Source organism: Nyctereutes procyonoides, unplaced genomic scaffold, assembly GCF_905146905.1.
Source record: "Nyctereutes procyonoides isolate TBG_1078 unplaced genomic scaffold, NYPRO_anot_genome, whole genome shotgun sequence".
NCBI classification, from domain to species: domain Eukaryota; kingdom Metazoa; phylum Chordata; class Mammalia; order Carnivora; family Canidae; genus Nyctereutes; species Nyctereutes procyonoides.
This window is the reverse complement of record NW_026575036.1, coordinates 12,958,498-12,976,554: the sequence shown is the minus strand read 5'-3', so window position 1 is coordinate 12,976,554 and position 18,057 is coordinate 12,958,498. Positions and strand designations below refer to the sequence as shown.

Genomic DNA, 18,057 nt, shown 5'->3' with positions numbered 1-18,057 from the left:
ATTGGTCTGCCTATAAAGTTATAACATAGAATGTATTTTAAAGAATAGCTCACTGAGACAACTAAAATTTTACTAAATGAATCATTGTCTAAAATTTTTATAGTTTAAATTAAAAATTTACATTTTGAGCAGTTAGGGAAGGCAGGTGAAAATAAAGATAAAAATAGGATATAGGAAAAATATGTTTCAAAGAAGGCAGGGCTTTCCAGTGTCCAGTAGTTACTAACATTTTACAGAACAGTACCAACACACAAGAGCAAAAACCCAAAATTCTTACTTATAGATCTTGTCACAAGGAATTTTCTATAATCTGTTGCAGTATCTGAGCTGTGTTGAAGTCAGTGATTTGTACATTCTGTGGCTTCAGATTTTTCTTTTTAAATCAGCTCCCAGACTTTTGAGAACTGAATGTTTGCCAGGACTGAGTCAAGTTTTCCTGCCTTTTGAATGAGTTTGTTTCTTGATTTCTGTGTATTTCTTAAAAATACAAGACCAGTTTGTATCACAATTAGGAGTCAGTGGTGGATTTTTAAAAATCTATCAGATATTCTTTGGCTTCCATGATCAGAAGGACTCTCAAACCACATTGCTCTGGACATTCCCTGACCTAACTCACTCCCAAACATCTCTCATCTCAACCACAACTCCAACTGGCCCTCTGAGTCTTTTACTCTTGATCACAGAACACTGCACATACAATTTCTTCTTCAAGCTTTCTTCTTCCTCTCTTTTTGTGACTGAAACCAGATGTACTAGGATCAGTGAGTCTAATATTTACCCTACAGCCCTCTTAATGGAAGGCTGTTTCTTACTTTTACAGCTAGGCACCTCTTAGAACTGTAAGAAATTATTTCACACATCATTTTCCAGATGTTCTCCACTCATACTTTTAGGAGAGCTTCTACATTTGGGTAGCACATTTCTACCAATTGAGTAGCATTTAAGTTGCTATGATATAGTGATTTAGTCATTCCAGTAGCATTTGGAAGTGTAGAATTCACTTCAGAGTATTTAGAAGTTTTGCTGAGTCATAGAAGGCTGCTTAACTTTTTCATGAGAGGTAATTTTCCTACAAAATCCTCATTTAGAAATCCATCAATTTTGGCTGACCTTTTAAATTAGTAGTCAGAAGCTACTAGCTTGGAAATAGTTGACTTATTATATTACAAGTGCAATGACTGATTTGTTGATTGAGATTTATTATATTACAAGTGCAATAATCGATTACTTAATTGATTTCATTATTTATGAACTCACAATTATGTAAGAAGTCCACATCACAGGCTAGGCACCATGGAATGCCGTCAGGACACAATGAACAAAACAGATGCGGGTTCTCCCTTTAGGAGGAGGGGTTATATACAAAAATGAGAACACAAATTATGAATTAAAAATATTAAAAAATTAAAAAATAATAAAAGACAAATAAATATTGAAAAATAAAAAAATAAAAATGACAATTAACACAAAATATTATTTACTTGTACAAGTGCGCACAGGGAAAGTCCAGTACGTAATGCGCACCGTGGGGGTGGGGGGTAAGATTTAGAGGAAATCAACTTGTGAAGAATGAATGCTTCTGAGAAAAAGAGAACAGAAAACTAGAGGAGAGCAAAGAACATTTTACCAGTGTTGTTCCTTCTGTTTTTAGAGAAAGACTGATGCCCAAGTAGCTCTGTATTGTGGCAGATTAGGTGTATGAAAATGTTTTTATTTTTCAATTAAATAAAGGGAACAGTTTTAGTTTTGCCTGGCTTCAAACGATTCTGGCAGTCACAGCTGGGAGTTCTTATACAGTTTCTGCCCACTTAATATGATGCTGGTGGTGATGCTACATGTAAGTGGCCCATGGACTCAGAACACGTTGGCTTTCTGCTTCTTGTTAGTGGAGTCTTTGGAATCATGGTAGAGTTGTTTGCCGATTATGTAAACAGAAGACTAGGCGCTGAGTGCTTTGATCCAACTCTCTTTTTTCCTTTGGAGCTTTATAAATGTTTTCCAGGTTTTTACATATAGCTTTTTCTTTACTTGTTCAGGATTGAATTGGCAAATGCCATATTTTAATTAAGTGAATAGATAATTCTTTTGCTTTTATTGCTCCTTAAAGAACAGACAGCATTTCCTGATTCTGTTCAGTTTAACTGCCAGATTAAAAAAAAAGTTATAATTATAGATACTTGACTCAGTGCAGAATAACACCGATCATAGGGACATTGTTCTGGTTTTGATTTCAAAGCAATCACTGAGCAAAGCTCCTTTGAATTGGAACATGAATCAGCATTTAGCAAGGCTGAGTTTAAACCTCTACTCCAGATTCTGAGTGACAGAGAACTTCTAAATAGGGCACTGTTTGTTCATAGTTTTAGGTATCTGTGATTTACTTGGCTTTGTTAGACAATAGGGGCTTTGGTTCAGTTATATTTTTAACATTCCTTAAAATAAATCAAAGAGTGTTCCCATTTTGGATGTGGATTAGTATGGTGGAGGAAATGAAGAATTTACAAGTGCCGAGTATCCAGGGATTATGCACTGGGCTCTGTGCTGGATTGCCTTGATTAATATTCTTTTGGTTGCATGGAATAGAAACTGGCTCTGGCTAGCTTAGGGGAAAAAAAGTAAGTGGTGTTGGCATGCTGGAAGAATATTTGGGTATCTCACAGAATCCAGGACTCAGGCAAAGCAGGGATCAGGGGACTTCTGACCTCAGAAGTACACATGTGTCTCCCCAGGGTAGTAGTTGAAGGGTCTCACTGGATGATTCTTCACAGGAGGCCCAGTGAAGTCTGGTCTTCACTTGTGCGTTAATCAAGGTTAGAGGGGCTAGATAATATGTTTAACCAGTTGTTTGTGGGCAACCACACCTGGATTTTGTGGGCAGCTCCCAGAAAAGGGGGATGATTGTGAACTGGTGGCCACACTAGCAAGGTTTACTCTATGGAGCATTTTAAAAGCTTAATTTAATTTTCACAAAGAGCTTATAAAAATCACTATTTCCACCTCACAAAGAGAAAACTGAGACTCAAATTGGTTAGGCAACTTGTCCAATGTTCCACACTTAGAATGTGGCAGAGCCAGGACTCCCAAATAGTTTTATAAGGGAGAGTAGTAGTCTTCTTCTTAAGATTAAAATAATGTTAGGAGAGTTCATGAAGTAAGAGTTCCAGGTATCTTTTCATGGAGAGAATATTAGTACATGGAGAGGTATCTCCAGTGTACTAGAAAGAGTAAAACTGCATGTTGAAAGCTCTGGGGTTGAATCCCAACTCCACCTGGTCATCATGGGCAAATAAACACCTCTCCACTAATAAATGTGGATATATCATCTCCTTCACAGGTATTGTAACTTTCTAGGGTCATTGGTATACCATGTGAAAATACTTGGCACAAAGAAGATACTCATTTGGGGGGGGGGGAGGGAGAACTTATTTATTAATGAACCCTCAAGCATGCTATTAAAAATGGAGTCACAGTTTGAAAATGGCTTTCTTATTCCAAAAATCTAACTGCTGTCTTATTCTCAGTCTTTTCAAAATAGTACCTTAGTCACCTAAATATAAAAGTAGAAAATGCTACATAAAAAGAAGTAAGAAAATCATAAAGAAGGCAAAGAAAGTTTTAGACACAAAACATTTGACTACTTTTCTTTGAGACTCTGGGCTCACATTTTTGGGAGAAACTCTTAGGTTTAGACACGGCACAATATTTACGCATTTAATTCTCTTAGTGAATACTACCTGAGATGGTATATATCCTTTTGATAGCCAGAGCGAAAACAAAATATAGTCCTTAATGAGGAGGTCTAGAATTTGAACATCATTGAACCAGATACTCGGCTAATTCATTGGAAGGCTTAATGTGTTCAAATAATTAATTCTTTGCCCAGATGATTATTCTTAGTTATCTTTAAGGACACCTCTGTGGGAAAAAAGCACTCCAGCAATCCAAGAGCTTATGGTTATGCTTGCTGGGTGTTGTGCAAATATTTGTAGATTGATCAGTTATCAATTTGTTTCAAATTACTTTGGACAACAGTTAGTCTAAATCAACAGCAAAGCTGTAACCCCAAATAGAAGAAGAAAAAGCCAATCTGGTGGTAGGGGGTGAAAGAGGGGTGTACACCATTATATTTTCTTGACATTTCTACTATCTCTGCATCTTAATCTCTCTGGATCTAGTGAACTTCTATGCTTCATTTTCATCTAACTCATATTTAAGTGACTTATAAAATATGAGTTTTAAATTCAACAACACAGTGCCAAATGATTTTTTTTATTTTTTAAAGATTTTATTTATTCATTAGAGACAGAGAGAGAGAGAGAGAGAGAGAGAGAGAGAGAGACAGAGAAACAGGCAGAGGGAGAAGCAGGCTCCATGCAAGGAGCCCAACGTGGGACTCGATCCCAGATCGCGGGATCAACGCCCTGAGCCAAAGGCAGATGCTCAACCGCTGAGCCACCCAGGCGTCCCACCAAATGATTTTTAAATATGATATAACATTGTGTTACTGGCTTGTTCCTAAATTAAAAGCCCTCCTCCTCTATTTACTATGCTGCATGTCAAACAAGTGGCCTGTTTAATTTCTTTTTTAAATTTATAAGAGGAGATTAAGTAGTTATCAACATTTAAAGACTGTTCGTAAACATTATTTTAGATGTTTGGGGGGATCTATATCAAAAACATCATCCATGGATATAGAAGTTTGAGCAAGAAAGATTGTTTAAGAAGAATTAGCTTTTTAAAAAGATTAAAAAAAGAAAACTAATAACCAAGTGAGTTTTTGGAGTTCTTTTTATTACACTGAGAAATCCCAGAAAAGTACAAAGCCCATGGAAATAGAAGCATTTCAGAGAGCAAGACAAAATGTTTGTATACATTTCAATGACAGTATTTTAGTCTTGATGTTGAAAAAACTCATGATTTTGCATTAAAGTACATTGCTCATGATTAAATACATTCTGAAGTTCTGGGGAAGGATTTTATCTCTTTTATATTTGAACCTGAATTTCTACAAAATGGCTAAGTTATATTATCTGTCTAGAGATTTAGTTCACGATATGATTAATAAGAAAGATGATTTTATTGATTTACAGTGACTTTGAAGAACAGAAACAGGAAATAAGCATATATCACACACATACCCCTTTAAGCAGTACATCAGATTAAAGTTGAATTAATATAATAATGTTCAGTATTTTTAATTGCCACCAATGAAAATACATAGATCCCACTACAGAAAAGGGGTCTGGTAATATCAGAATGATTCTTTGTCCTATCAATGTTTTATATCAAAGTTACATAGATAAATAAGTGATGTTGAAGTCCATGCTGTTTCTATTCTCAAAATCAAATAAATGTATGATTACATTCTAGAATCTTATCAAGAGTCACTGTGAAGCAATAAGTGAAGATATTTACTATTTTTGCCAAATATGGTATAATAGGCCACCAGAGGCTATGAAGTTTAATTAGCTTTCGGTCCTGTGGCAATTTTCAATGGCTTTTGGGTCACATCATACTTTCTGTTGCTGCTACTACTACAATTACTGCTACTAAGAAAATAACAGTAAATATAAAGGAAAAAAACAAAAGAAAAATAAATTAGATCTCGTGATAGTTCTTCTAAATATTGGTTTGCTTTACCCTTGAAGTGGAAATCAATTCTCCAAGGTTTGGAAGGAAAACAAAAGCATCTTTATAATTCACAGCATGTATTTTAGAGGTCTAATGATTTATCCATTGCCAGTGTGGGTTAGCTTGTCATGTTCTCTTTATTCAATGTCAACTGGTTCTGTAGCTATTAAAGCACTTAACTGTTTCTGAGCACAAGAGAGGAACAGTTCCAAACTGGACAGGCTTCTTTGGCGGATGACTTGATCAAGCTGTTGGTTTTTGTTTTTGTTTTGTTTTTTTAAAGAGAGAGAAAAAGAGAAAAAAAAATACACTTAGTTGACAGATAAGGAGTATTATGCCACTGAAGTCCACTAGAGAAACCTTTTAGATGATGATTTACAAAATCCACTAGGGCTTTAAATTCAGAGACAATGTAGTCACTAATTCTGGCCTACAATATTTAAAGTGAGATGATAGTCATTACAATTTTAAAATTGATATTGGTTGATATTCAATTATTGGAAAATACAAATTTGATCAGTGATTTCAGAAAATAAAAATATAAAAATGTCAGTTCTTAATGAATATACAGACCAAATACCCATAAAGATCATAAAAATATGACAAATGTGAGAAACAAAAGAAATACACAGTACAAAAATACAGTATAATTACATCATGCATAGAGTTTAGCAGAATAAAGAAACAGTAAAGAGATCATGTCCTGAGACTGAAGGTAGAGAAAGTTCTTGGGACAGGTGTACTTTAAGAAATACTTGATATTGTTGAAACTTATTTGATCTGGTCTTCCTGCTGAGTTAAAAGACTGTTTTAATGTATCAATAACAAATTAATATAGTGAACAAAAGTTTAATAATAAAAGTCATATAAGAAATAAATTTTTGGATGGTAAGGATTATTGAATATATCTAGATAGTTTCTAACTCCCTTTCTGCCCTAAAATATTTACCCAGGGTCCAACCGATACATGAAAAGGTGCTCAACATCACTCATTAGCAGGGAAATGCAAATCAAAACCACAAAGAGTTTTCACTGCACACCTGTCAGAATGGCTAAAATTAAAATCACAAGAAACAACAGGTGTTGGCGAGGATGTGGAGAAAAATGAACTCTCATGCACTGCCGGTGGGAATACAAACTGGTGCAGCCACTCTGGAAAACAGTATGGAGATTCCTCAAAAAGTTAAAAACAGAACTACCCTGTGACCCAGCCACTGTACTAGTGGATATTTACCTAAAGGATACAAAAACACTAATTCAAGGGGATACATGTACCCCTATGTTTATTGCAGCATTATTTACAATAGCCAAATAGTGGAAGCAGCCCAAGTATCCATCAATGAATGGATAAAGATGTGGTTTGTGTGTGTGTGTGTGTATGTGGGTGTATGTATATATAAATGGAATAATATATAATAATATTATTATAAGAATGGAATATTATTCAGCCACAAAAACGATGAAATCTTGCCATTTGCAATGATATGCATAGAGCTAGGGAGTAGAACGCTAAGTGAAATAAGTCAGAGAAAGACAAATACCATATGATTTGACACATATGTGGAATTCAAGAAACAAATGGACAAAAGGAAAAAAATATGAGACAGAGAGACACACCAAGAAACAGATTCTTAACTATAGAGAACAAATTGATGGTTACCAGAGGGGAGTTAGATTGGGGATGGGTGAAATAGGTGGTGGGGATTAAAGAGTATATTTATCATGGTGAGAATGAGTAATGTATAGAATTGGTGAATCACTATATCGTACACCTGAAACTAATAGAACACTGTATGTTAACTATACTGGAATTGAAATAAAAAAACAATAAAAAAGTCAACTTGCCCATGGTGTAAAAATAACCAATGACAACACATGCCTATAGGTTATAGAACAATGAAGAAACTAAAAAGAAAAAAAAAAGCCAAGTAAATTCCATTTCACAGTATATACCTGTCATACTTATGCAAAAGCTGACATAATCTTCCCATAAGCTTTCTTTAACATAAGAGAAAAAAAGTCCAAACAAGAATTCTGTTAAATTCCACTTTTATAATCCACTGATATTCATTCAAAATGACTGAAAAACTGGAAGGTTAAAATGTTGAAATATCTGAAAAATTAGTTAATAAAAATGCATTTAGCAAAATGCTCATGTAAAAAATGGAACACTACTACTACTACTCCTTTCAATTCTAACAGTTTGGGATTTTAGTGAACATACAGAAATAGGATTTCTATTTATCCTTTTTCCTCTTTTTTTCCCTTCCTCTCTCAGATGATCCCTTCAGGTGAATATATGCCTCGGCTTACACATGTCTATTAAACAAGTTAGTTCATTACAATATAAACCACAAATGAGCAGAGATCTTGTTTGTCTTGCTCACTATTGTATCCCAGCATCTAGAAGGGGGTTTGGCACATGTTAGAAACTCAATAAATATTTGCTGAGATTGAATGAATCAATAAATTATGTTATTTTAAAGATTTTATTTATTTATTCATGAGAGACACACAGAGAGAGGCAGAGACACAGGCAGAAGGAGGAGCAGGCTCCATACAGGGTGCCCGATGTGGGACTTGATCCCAGGACTCTAGGATCACTCCCTGAGCTGAAGGCAAACTTTTAACCACTGAGCCACTCAGGCATCCCTGAATCAATAAATTCTTTTTTTTTTTTAATTTTTTAAATTTTTATTTATTTATGATAGTCAGAGAGAGAGAGAGAGAGAGAGAGAGAGAGAGAGGCACAGAGACATAGGCAGAGGGAGAAGCAGGCTCCATGCACCGGGAGCCCGATGTGGGATTCGATCCTGGGTCTCCAGGATCGCGCCCTGGGCCAAAGGCAGGAGCCAAACCACTGCGCCACCCAGGGATCCCATGAATCAATAAATTCTTAAACAGAGCTAGGCAATCAATCCACCAGGAAATGACAGATCCATGTTTAATTCTAAAAGCAAAAATGTGCTTGACCTAATCTAAAAGTAGGAGATGAAGGTGAATTTTAAGTTTTATTTTAATACATGTAAAACAAATTGAAATATGAATATTTATATTCATATTTGTATATATATTAAAAAATTTGCACTTGGTCCAAATTCAAATAGTACAAAAGAGTGTACTACCCAGTTCTAGTCCATTCCCAGGGGTTTCTACCTAATTTTTGGATGCTTTCAAGCATGTAAAGACAGGATTTTAAAAATATTTGGTCCAGAGATGCCTGGGTGGCTTAGTGGTTGAGCATCTGCCGCATCAGGGTGTGATCCCAGGATCTGGGATCAAGTCCCACATCGGGCTCCTTGCGGGGAGCCTGCTTCTCCCGCTGCCTGTGTCTCTGCCTTTCTCTCTCTCATGAATAAATAAATAAAATCTTTTTTTTAAGGTTTTTTTTTTAATTTTTTATTTATTTATGATAGTCACACACACACACACACACACAGAGAGAGAGAGAGAGAGAGAGAGGCAGAGACATAGGCAGAGGGAGAAGCAGGCTCCATGCACCAGGAGCCCGATGTGGGATTCGATCCCGGGTCTCCAGGATCGCGCCCTGGGCCAAAGGCAGGCGCTAAACTGCTGCGCCACCCAGGGATCTCCTAAATAAATAAAATCTTAAAAAAAAATATTTGGTCCAGATCTTACAACTGTTGACTATGAGAGGGTTCACACAATCACTTGTTTCAACTGTTATTACTGGAAATTTTCCCTCATTTTTAAGAAATTGCTTGACTGTATTCCACGATTTATGTAGCCACTCTCCCCACTGATGAAGACATGTAAGTTTGTTCCAGTTTTGTCCCGTTTTTGAAGCATCGAGGCAATTAACAACCTGAGTGCACTCCCTTCAAAAGATATTCAAGGGTATCTCTTGGACAGATTCCAATAGGTGAAATTTCTACATCATAAGATTTGCGTAATTTTAAATTGTGATAGTACAAAGCTGCTTTCCAGAGTAAGGGTGCTAATATATTAGTCCCTTCTGCAGTGTTTGAGAGGATCAGTTTTCCCTGTTTTTTTCTTTCAAATGGCTGTATACATTTTCCACTGTACATTTATAATTATATATACATTTATAAAATAGATATTTTATTATTTATTTAAAAATTATTCTATTGATAGACATTTGGATTGCTCCTAATCTTTTGCTATTAAATCAATGCTGTAATGAACATCCTTCAACACAGATCTCTGTATACCTACATTAGTACATCTTATAGAGTTGGTTAAGCCAAAGCATATGTTATCTGCAATGTTACTTCTATCATGAATCAGGTTTCCAAATAGGGCGGAAACTGTCTTTGGGTTCCCTATTCTGTTCTACTAGACAATTCATCTACCCCCACACAAATATAATGCTGGCTTAATTACTACAACTTTATGATAAATCTTAATGTATCACATATTAATGAACATATTACCAACCATACCATCAAATATTTCAGGAGAATATAAATTAGTGAACATTTGTAATGACATTGAATTTAGAAGGGAAGTGGTCAGACTAGAGATAGTCTGATATCCCTTTTTTCTTATAGTACAAAAGCCAAGCAAAATTCAGAAGTGTATATTTTTGAGTTAACATCAATAAGCAATAGAACATTTCCTTTTGAGGCAAGGAAATTATGTAATCAGGGAGGATGGTTGTATCTGGAGTTGTATGTAGAGGATGGTGTCAGGCAGGATAAGACACATGGATTCATTTTGGAGGGGGCTTCAGGGGTGTTTTACAATAATGTTTCATAAATGTTAGCTTTAATAGTTCAAAGTCTTCTAGAAGCCTCCTAGAATAATCAGGAGTTGCGTTAAAATAAAATTTGAATATTTTAGAATTTATGAATATTAGAGGAGAAACTTCTCCTTCTGAGGGCCTATTGCACAAACACACATAATTAACATGCAACCTGTGATTGTTGCTAAGTGACAATAATCATCTGTATTTAAACATTCAGAATGAATACTCTGTAATTTTTTAAAAATTAGGTGTATACATAAGGGCAAAAGATTTATTTAAGCATACCAAGCACTTCTCTCTTTTTGCCTGTGGACTTAATGGATTATATGATGATGGATATACTGGTTTTGGCTTTAGGCAGCTCCAAGGTTCACTTTATATCTTTCAGCATGCCTCCCCAGAACCCTCTGAAGGCAAGGATCCATTAAATCAATGGGAACTCAACACTTTAAGAAGCAATGGGGATCCCCTATGGGAAGGAAGATAAATTGGGCCATCCCAGAGCTGATCTTCCAGTTTTGGTGAGTCCTTCCTGGACATGATACAAAAATCATGTCTGTGAAGAGGAACACTTGAGATCTTTTCACTTATAAAGATCTTTTCACTTATAAAGATGGCAGATTCCTCTCTCTGAAATAAGTCCATCAAGCTGACGTTTTAGGCAAGTTCCTGAATTTCAACAGTTTCTGTTTTATTAGGCATTACTTTATTATCCTTTATGGAGACAAAAGAATTTTGGTAAAATAATTCAACTCTTTTTGCCCCTTGAAAATTGGGGCTTAGTGCTGTATTTGTGGCTTTCATTGCAAAGTGAGTCAAAGATTTGTACTCTATGACTTCATCCTGACAATATTATGTCCAGAGTAGTGGTGGCAAGCATTTCTGAGTATGGGTTTACAATCTTTTCCTAAAAGTATAGCTCTAACTGTTTTGTTTTCGCCTCCATTTTCTGTTGTTTCAGCTGAAAAAAACCCTGGAAATTCTGAGGTCTCTGAAACAGACACCTCGGCCTTTTAAATCTTTCTTCCCTCTTTGCATCACTTCAGTTTTCATACTGCTGAAAACCATTTCAAAGGGTACGATTTGCTATAAGTTAATAGGTCAGGAGGAAACAAAAAAGAACACGTGACTTCCTAGTAACTCCTTGCATTAGATTTCCATTTCCATTAGTATTTCATGCTGTAGCAAGAAAGAGAAAATGATCTCTAGGTCTTAGCTTTCATTTCAAAATACAATATGATGGATGGTAAACTTATATTGGTCTGAAGAGCACAATTCAGTCCATTACAAATAAATATGGCTCTTTTTAATAGAACTGTTAGGACACTGTTTACATCCCAGAAAATCTGAAACAGTTTTTGTGTATGTATGTATTTTATGTGTAATATACATACATATAATACACTTAGTACTAATTGTGATTTTAATATCTTTTGGGGCTTCTACCAACAAGATATAGAAAGAGATGTGAAAGTATTAAGTTTACCTTTATCAGTGTTACTTTTCAATATGCCCTCCACTATATTTTAAGCTATTCTTTAAAAAGTGATCTAATTTTTTCAAAAAGCTACATGGATATAAAATTCACTGAGGGGAAAGTGATTCCATAAGCAAATGTTATCAGTTTAGTAAGTTTTATGGGTTCAGTTTTCACATTCATTAACAAGCTCTTTCATGAGCATTAAAGAAAGGTCAAAGGTCAAGTATGATGATCTGAAACTGCAATTACTCAGACAGATTTTCCAGTTAATATCATCATACTAGATAAGAAAGATTGTTTACCTTTTAATAAGAAACAAAATAGTTCTTCAGTCACTTAATTTATTATAGTGCTGACCTTTTAATGGTGTTATTTGGATATGAATGCCTCTCTTTTTCTGACTTTATTATATATCTCCCCAACAGACGCTAATGCTGTTGTTTCATTTACATATTTGAGATTGAGGCAATCAATTAATCAATTACTCAATCAGTTGATCAATAAAAAAAAGTCAAGATTTACCACTATTTGTACATTATTGCTCTAAGGCCTAAGCAAAAAAAAAGTATATTATAATATCCTTGTCCTTAAGAAGTTTACAATCTTTTTGGAGAGACACACATGCAAAAATTAAAGAGAAATTAGGTGCTGATATGTAAAGACAGAGTCCAATGGAAGATCAGAGACAGGGAGGGATCATGGCAGGAGGGTAGCAGTGAAAAGTTCATGAAGGCAGGACTTGAAGAGGCACTCAGGGTATCAAGAGAGTCTCCTTAGACAAAGAGAAGATGGGTTAGAAATTGTAGGAAAGCAGATTAGAACAAAAAGAGACTGTCACAAAAAGAGACTGTCGAGAGACACTAAGGAAAGAGTCTTGAATGTAGTGGAGAAAGCCTGCTTAGGAGTATTCATACATTCTTTCATTTGCTCATTTATTCAATATTTCTCCAGCACCTGCTATGTGCCAGACACCATTTTAGGAGCTATAAGTACAGTGGTGAATCAGACAATTCTCTGTTCTTACATAATTTATACAATAGTTTGAGGAGACAAAAACTACTTTTCAGGTAGAGATCAGTACTATAAAAATGACAAAGTAGCATTTCACCAAGACAAGGGGAAAGCTTTTGGGGTAGCATGAATAGAGAACAGCACATGGACAAGGTGGTCATGAAGAGAGCTGAAAGAAATGAGGGAGGAAAGGAACCACACAAAAGCATCAGGAAAGAAATTTTATGGCAGATGAAATTTCAAGAGCAAAGTCCAAAATGTGGGTTCAGATCTGGTTTGACTGGAGTGGCAACACATTTAATAAAACTGGAGCAAAATGAGCAAGGGGGAGAGGGAGGAAGGATCAAGAAGTAGACAGTGGCCAGAACATGTAAGACTCTTTAGGTCATGGAGGACATTGCAGAGTTTTGAAGAGGAGTGTGATCCTCTTGAAAACATCACACTTTGTTTCTGGGGACAACAGACGGTAGTGGGACAAGAGTGGAAGAGGAAAACCCAGTTAGGAGACTTCTGGTTTGGGAAAGATATAACATTAATCAGACTGCTGGCAGTGGAAGCTTAACAGCATGTCAGGCTGGGAACATATCTGAGAAAGGATCAACTGGAGCTGCTGATGGATTAGGAGTGTAGATGAAAGGAAGAGAGAAATAAAAGGTTATTCTTAGAATAATATTGCCATTTATTGGTGATGGGCTGCAAGTGGAGTGAGGTGGCCACAGGAAAATGAGAATTTTGTTTTGGACAGGGTTAGTTTGTATACTCCTATCAGATATGGCAGATATTGGATATAAGACTGAAGTTCAGGGACAAGATCAGGGCAAGATCAAATTTGGAAATCATCTGTATCTAAAGACATTTAAAGCACAGAAGACTTTATGGAATGAATGTAGATAAGAGAGAAAGGTCAGAAAATTGAGACCTGGTGCACTGTAACACATGATCTGGCTAAGGAGCAATGGGATATGAGGTTTGACAGATAATTATTGTAATGCGTTGAATCGTGTCCCTCCAAACGATGTATTTAATTCCGAACTCCCGCATCTGTGAATATCACCTCATTTGGAAAAAGGGCCTTTGCAGATATAGTTACAATGTAAGATGAGGTCATACCAGATTAGGATGGCCTCTACATTGACTCACTGGTGTCCTAATAAAAGACAGAGAAACACAGAGATAGATATGGGGAAGAATACCACATGAAAATGGAGGTGGAGACTGGGGTAATGTGGCTATTAACGAAGGAATGCATCAGATTGCCAGCAACATTGGAAGCTAGGAGAAGGGCATAGAACAGTTCACACCTGGAGCCTTCAGAGATAGCACGGCCCTCCCAACACCTTGATTTCAGACTGCTAGCCTCTAGAACTATGAAAATAAATTTCTGTTGTTTTAAGCCATCCAGTTTGTGGTACTTTGTTATAGCAGGCCTAGGAAACTACTAACAACGATTTTTCCAAATTGTTGAGGTCCTTACATACCAGAGGAGTGTTTCCCACAATGTACAAAACACCATTTTTATGTAGCACGTGTCCTGTTTTTTTTGTTTTTATTTTTGTTTTAATGCTGTTTAGTTAAGTAAGCTTGAGAAATGCAGGATTAAAAAGAGTTTCTTTTGGGATCCCTGGGTGGTGCAGCGGTTTGGCGCCTGCCTTTGGCCCAGGGCGCGGTCCTGGAGACCCGGGATCGAGTCCCACATTGGGCTCCTGGTGCATGGAGCCTGCTTCTCCCTCTGCCTATGTCTCTGCCTCTCTCTCTCTCTCTCTCTCTCTCTGTGTGTGTGTGTGACTATCATAAATAATTAAAAATTAAAAAAAAAAAAGAGTTTCTTTTCCTTAGAACTTCTCAGAGCTTTTGTGCTCATAAGCATTGTTAACTGCCAAAATGGCTACAGTAGAGTAACACTTATCAAACTTTTTAAACTTTGAAATTTTGTGTGCATGTGCATAAAGCATACTTTGGAAAATACCCCACATATTAATTTTTCTTGAGAACTTCTGTAGACTGAAAACAAACTGCAAATATTGGAAAAAGACTATATTGATTGAGTTTCCTCTTAATGAATAATCATGGAATTTTAGTGGAAAAACATTATGAGACTTCTTAGTCTAACATCTGCATTTTATACTTATGGAAAATTGATGCTCTGAGTGGTTAAGAGATGCATTTCACAAACTTAAATGTCCTCCTACAATTAAAAATCATAGTTTTAAAAATATATTTAAATGTATTAACCTGAGTTTATGTTAGCTTAAGAAAAACCCTCCTAGGTAACAAGTGCGTTCTAGGGTCTCCCTGAGTTTTTGACAATGGATAGGTAAGACTCATCCCTAGTAGGTGCTGAGAACTATTCTGGGTGCAGTGACATCACCACTCTTAGCCCTGGTGTAGACATGAAGGAAGTGGATTACGGATTGACTCTAAAACTTAATATGCGAACATAACTATAATGGTCTGGTATGTTTTATGAAATCATCATAATAAGGGCTGATAGACTTGAAGAAGAGCAAGTTATTCTTGAGTGGTGATTACTTTTATTGTATAACATTTAAACATTTTTGCTCTAAACACTACCCTCTTTACTTTTCTTCTGTATCCTCAAATTCTGCTTTTCATCAATTTAGCCTAAGGAAATTTAGACTTCTCTGTAATATTACTAGTTTCATTAAGGGAGGTTCTATGGTATCTGTTTTATTATTAGTACACTAACCATATAGAGTTTCTCTTTTAAAATAGTCTTTTCTTTATATTTTCAGAGAAGCAAATTTAATTGCAAGAGGGATATACTGTATATAAAGCTTGAGTTTAGACATGAAATCTCCTCTCTGGGACTATAGCTATGTCATTATTTTAAATCATGTTGAAAGAGACTTTGAATCAACTTTAGGATAATAATGTTATATAAAGTACATGTTTAGAATAACTCTGACTCTAAAAGTTTCGATATAATGTCAGGGCAGTGGTTTGAACTAAGGCAGTGCCAGTTGCCTCAACCTTGAAGTTCAGAAATGTAGGCCCAACCTCTTTCGCAGAACATTTGCAGGCCATCATTCATTACCCATGAAGACTTTCAATCCAAGGTTCACATCTCCTTTTCTCTTTGAGAATACTTTTCAATTTTAAAGGGTATTTCAAGTCTATCTGACTATTTATATAGTTAAAAAATGTCAACATATAAAGAAGTTGTGTAATTTTCTACCATGCCCAAGATGAATTACAGATGCTCTTTTATAGTAAATGAAAAACGGGTATAAAGAGACTTAAACTCTATTGGCCACAACTAAAGGATTGTTTTTTTGCTTTGTTTTGTTTTGTTTTAAGATGTCTTGGGGTAAGTAAATTCTCTGTATTTGAATCATCTAAAATAAGTTCTACATATTTGGGCAGTTCTGCCTTTTTATCTCAAACTGCCATAAGAATCCACTGGGAAATGGGAATATTCATTTCTGCTCTTCGCTAAATCATCTGGACAGAATAAACCAATATGCATTCCAGACTCTGATGTGCAAGCAAACCACCTTGGAATACAACCTTATTCGATCTTAAAACAGTTGGCCAGAAAAGGATGTACTGTAATAGTGAGTAAATATTTAAAAAAAAAGAAAAAAAGATTTTACTCTGATTTGCCTGGTAGGCACTAGACTTTATGGTATGAACTTCTATATGTGAAATTCAATCAATTTGGGGGTGGGGTGGGGAAGGGATTCTGGTAACAACTGCTTTACTCCTAAGTGTGACAATTTCCAAAGAAAATCTTAAAATTTCCAAAACAATGTAAAAAAAGAAGGCCATTGATCTAGGGAAATTTTGGAAAAAAGGTAAAGGTAGATAAACTGTAATAGTAGTTATGCAGAAATTCTATCTTAGGGCTCTAAACCATAAGGTTATATTTCCCCATTAATAAGTTCCATATTCTACTTTCTAGAATTCATTGGCAAGCAGAGTGTTTATCTCAAATATAAGATAGATTGATTCTGGCAAGGCAGACTAACTGATTTTAATATGACATTCCACACAAAGTTTTTAATACAATTTGTTACATGCTCCCAAACAGTGAAATAATCTTTCTCTACATATTTTTTCAAGAACTTGGTTACTGCAAATATTGCAATATGTAGGATGACCTTTTTTGTGAATTAAATAAACATGAGGATCCTAAACAAATACTGTTAAGTAATAAAATGTTTAAGTAACAAATACAAACTCTTGTATTTTTATCAATTCATCTTTTTAAATATTTTTAGCAATTCTTTTGTGTTACTATAAGGAACAATATCTGCTAATTACTCTCTATCTCCTCTTTTGTTTTGATCTTCAGCAACATATATTTCATCTTATTTTGAAGCAGAAGAAAGAATTACATGACCTTTTGGGTCCTATCTCTCCATCCTATCTTAAAATCTCAGATGACTGATAAAATTTGCCTTATATGTGTCAATCTACAAAAATAGGCAAGTGACTGTCCACAAGGTTTATTTGGGAGCTCTGTGCACACATATACTGAAGATGATTTACAATGCATGATCGATAACCCTGTAATGTGGAATTAAGTATTATCTTTTCTTGTTTTGAGATTAGTGTTACGAATTCTCGATAGGTAGTGCTTGCTACGTGCCATGCACAGGTGAACCTCTTTATGTGTTGTATTAGTTGTCTCTTATTGTGTAACAAATCACCCCAAATCTAGTGGTTTAAAGCAAAAAACAACAAATATTTATCATCTCACAGTTTATGGGCAAGGGAACTGGGTTCTGCTTAACTGAGTGCCTCTGGCTCATGGTCTCTACTTAGGGGTTGCAATCAAGTACTTAGCTAGGCTGTAGTCAAGTCAAAGTTCAACTGGGCAAGAACCTACTTCCAAGTTCCCTCAGTGGCTGTGGACATGCTTCAAAATATACATTTGTAACAGAGCTCAGGTGAGGCCCCTCAGCAAAGTTGCTAATGTGATGGCAGCTGACTTCCCAAAGCAAGCAATCCAAGAGAGAATGAGAGGGATCAAAAGAACACCAAGAGAATGAGAAAGCACCCAAGACAGAAGCTGTAATCTTTTCATTTCCTCTCATTCCAGCCCAGGCTCAAAGTGGGGAGATTACATTAAATGCAGGGCATCAATGGGAAACATTGTATTATGTTATTTTTATTCTTTTGGAACTCTATGAATGAGGACACTGAGGCTTAGAGACTGGTAACTGGGGTGAGTGGCAGGGCC

The 18,057-nt window shown here is 35.7% G+C and overlaps 1 protein-coding gene across 9 annotated transcripts in view; it reads right to left on the bottom strand.

Annotated features, from left to right (window-relative positions):
• CCDC91 (coiled-coil domain containing 91) overlaps positions 1 to 18,057 on the bottom strand; it is a 364,665-nt gene that overhangs the window by 34,735 nt on the left and 311,873 nt on the right. For 8 of the 9 annotated variants that reach the window (XM_055318678.1, XM_055318677.1, XM_055318676.1 and 5 more), the window contains one exon: positions 4,771 to 5,879. The exons of the other annotated variant lie outside the window; for it this stretch is intronic. In XM_055318678.1, the coding sequence (XP_055174653.1) occupies positions 5,769 to 5,879 (111 nt within the window). In that variant the 3' untranslated portion in view covers positions 4,771 to 5,768. Of the gene's footprint in view, positions 1 to 4,770; positions 5,880 to 18,057 lie in introns of those variants that run through there. 9 annotated transcript variants of the gene reach the window in all.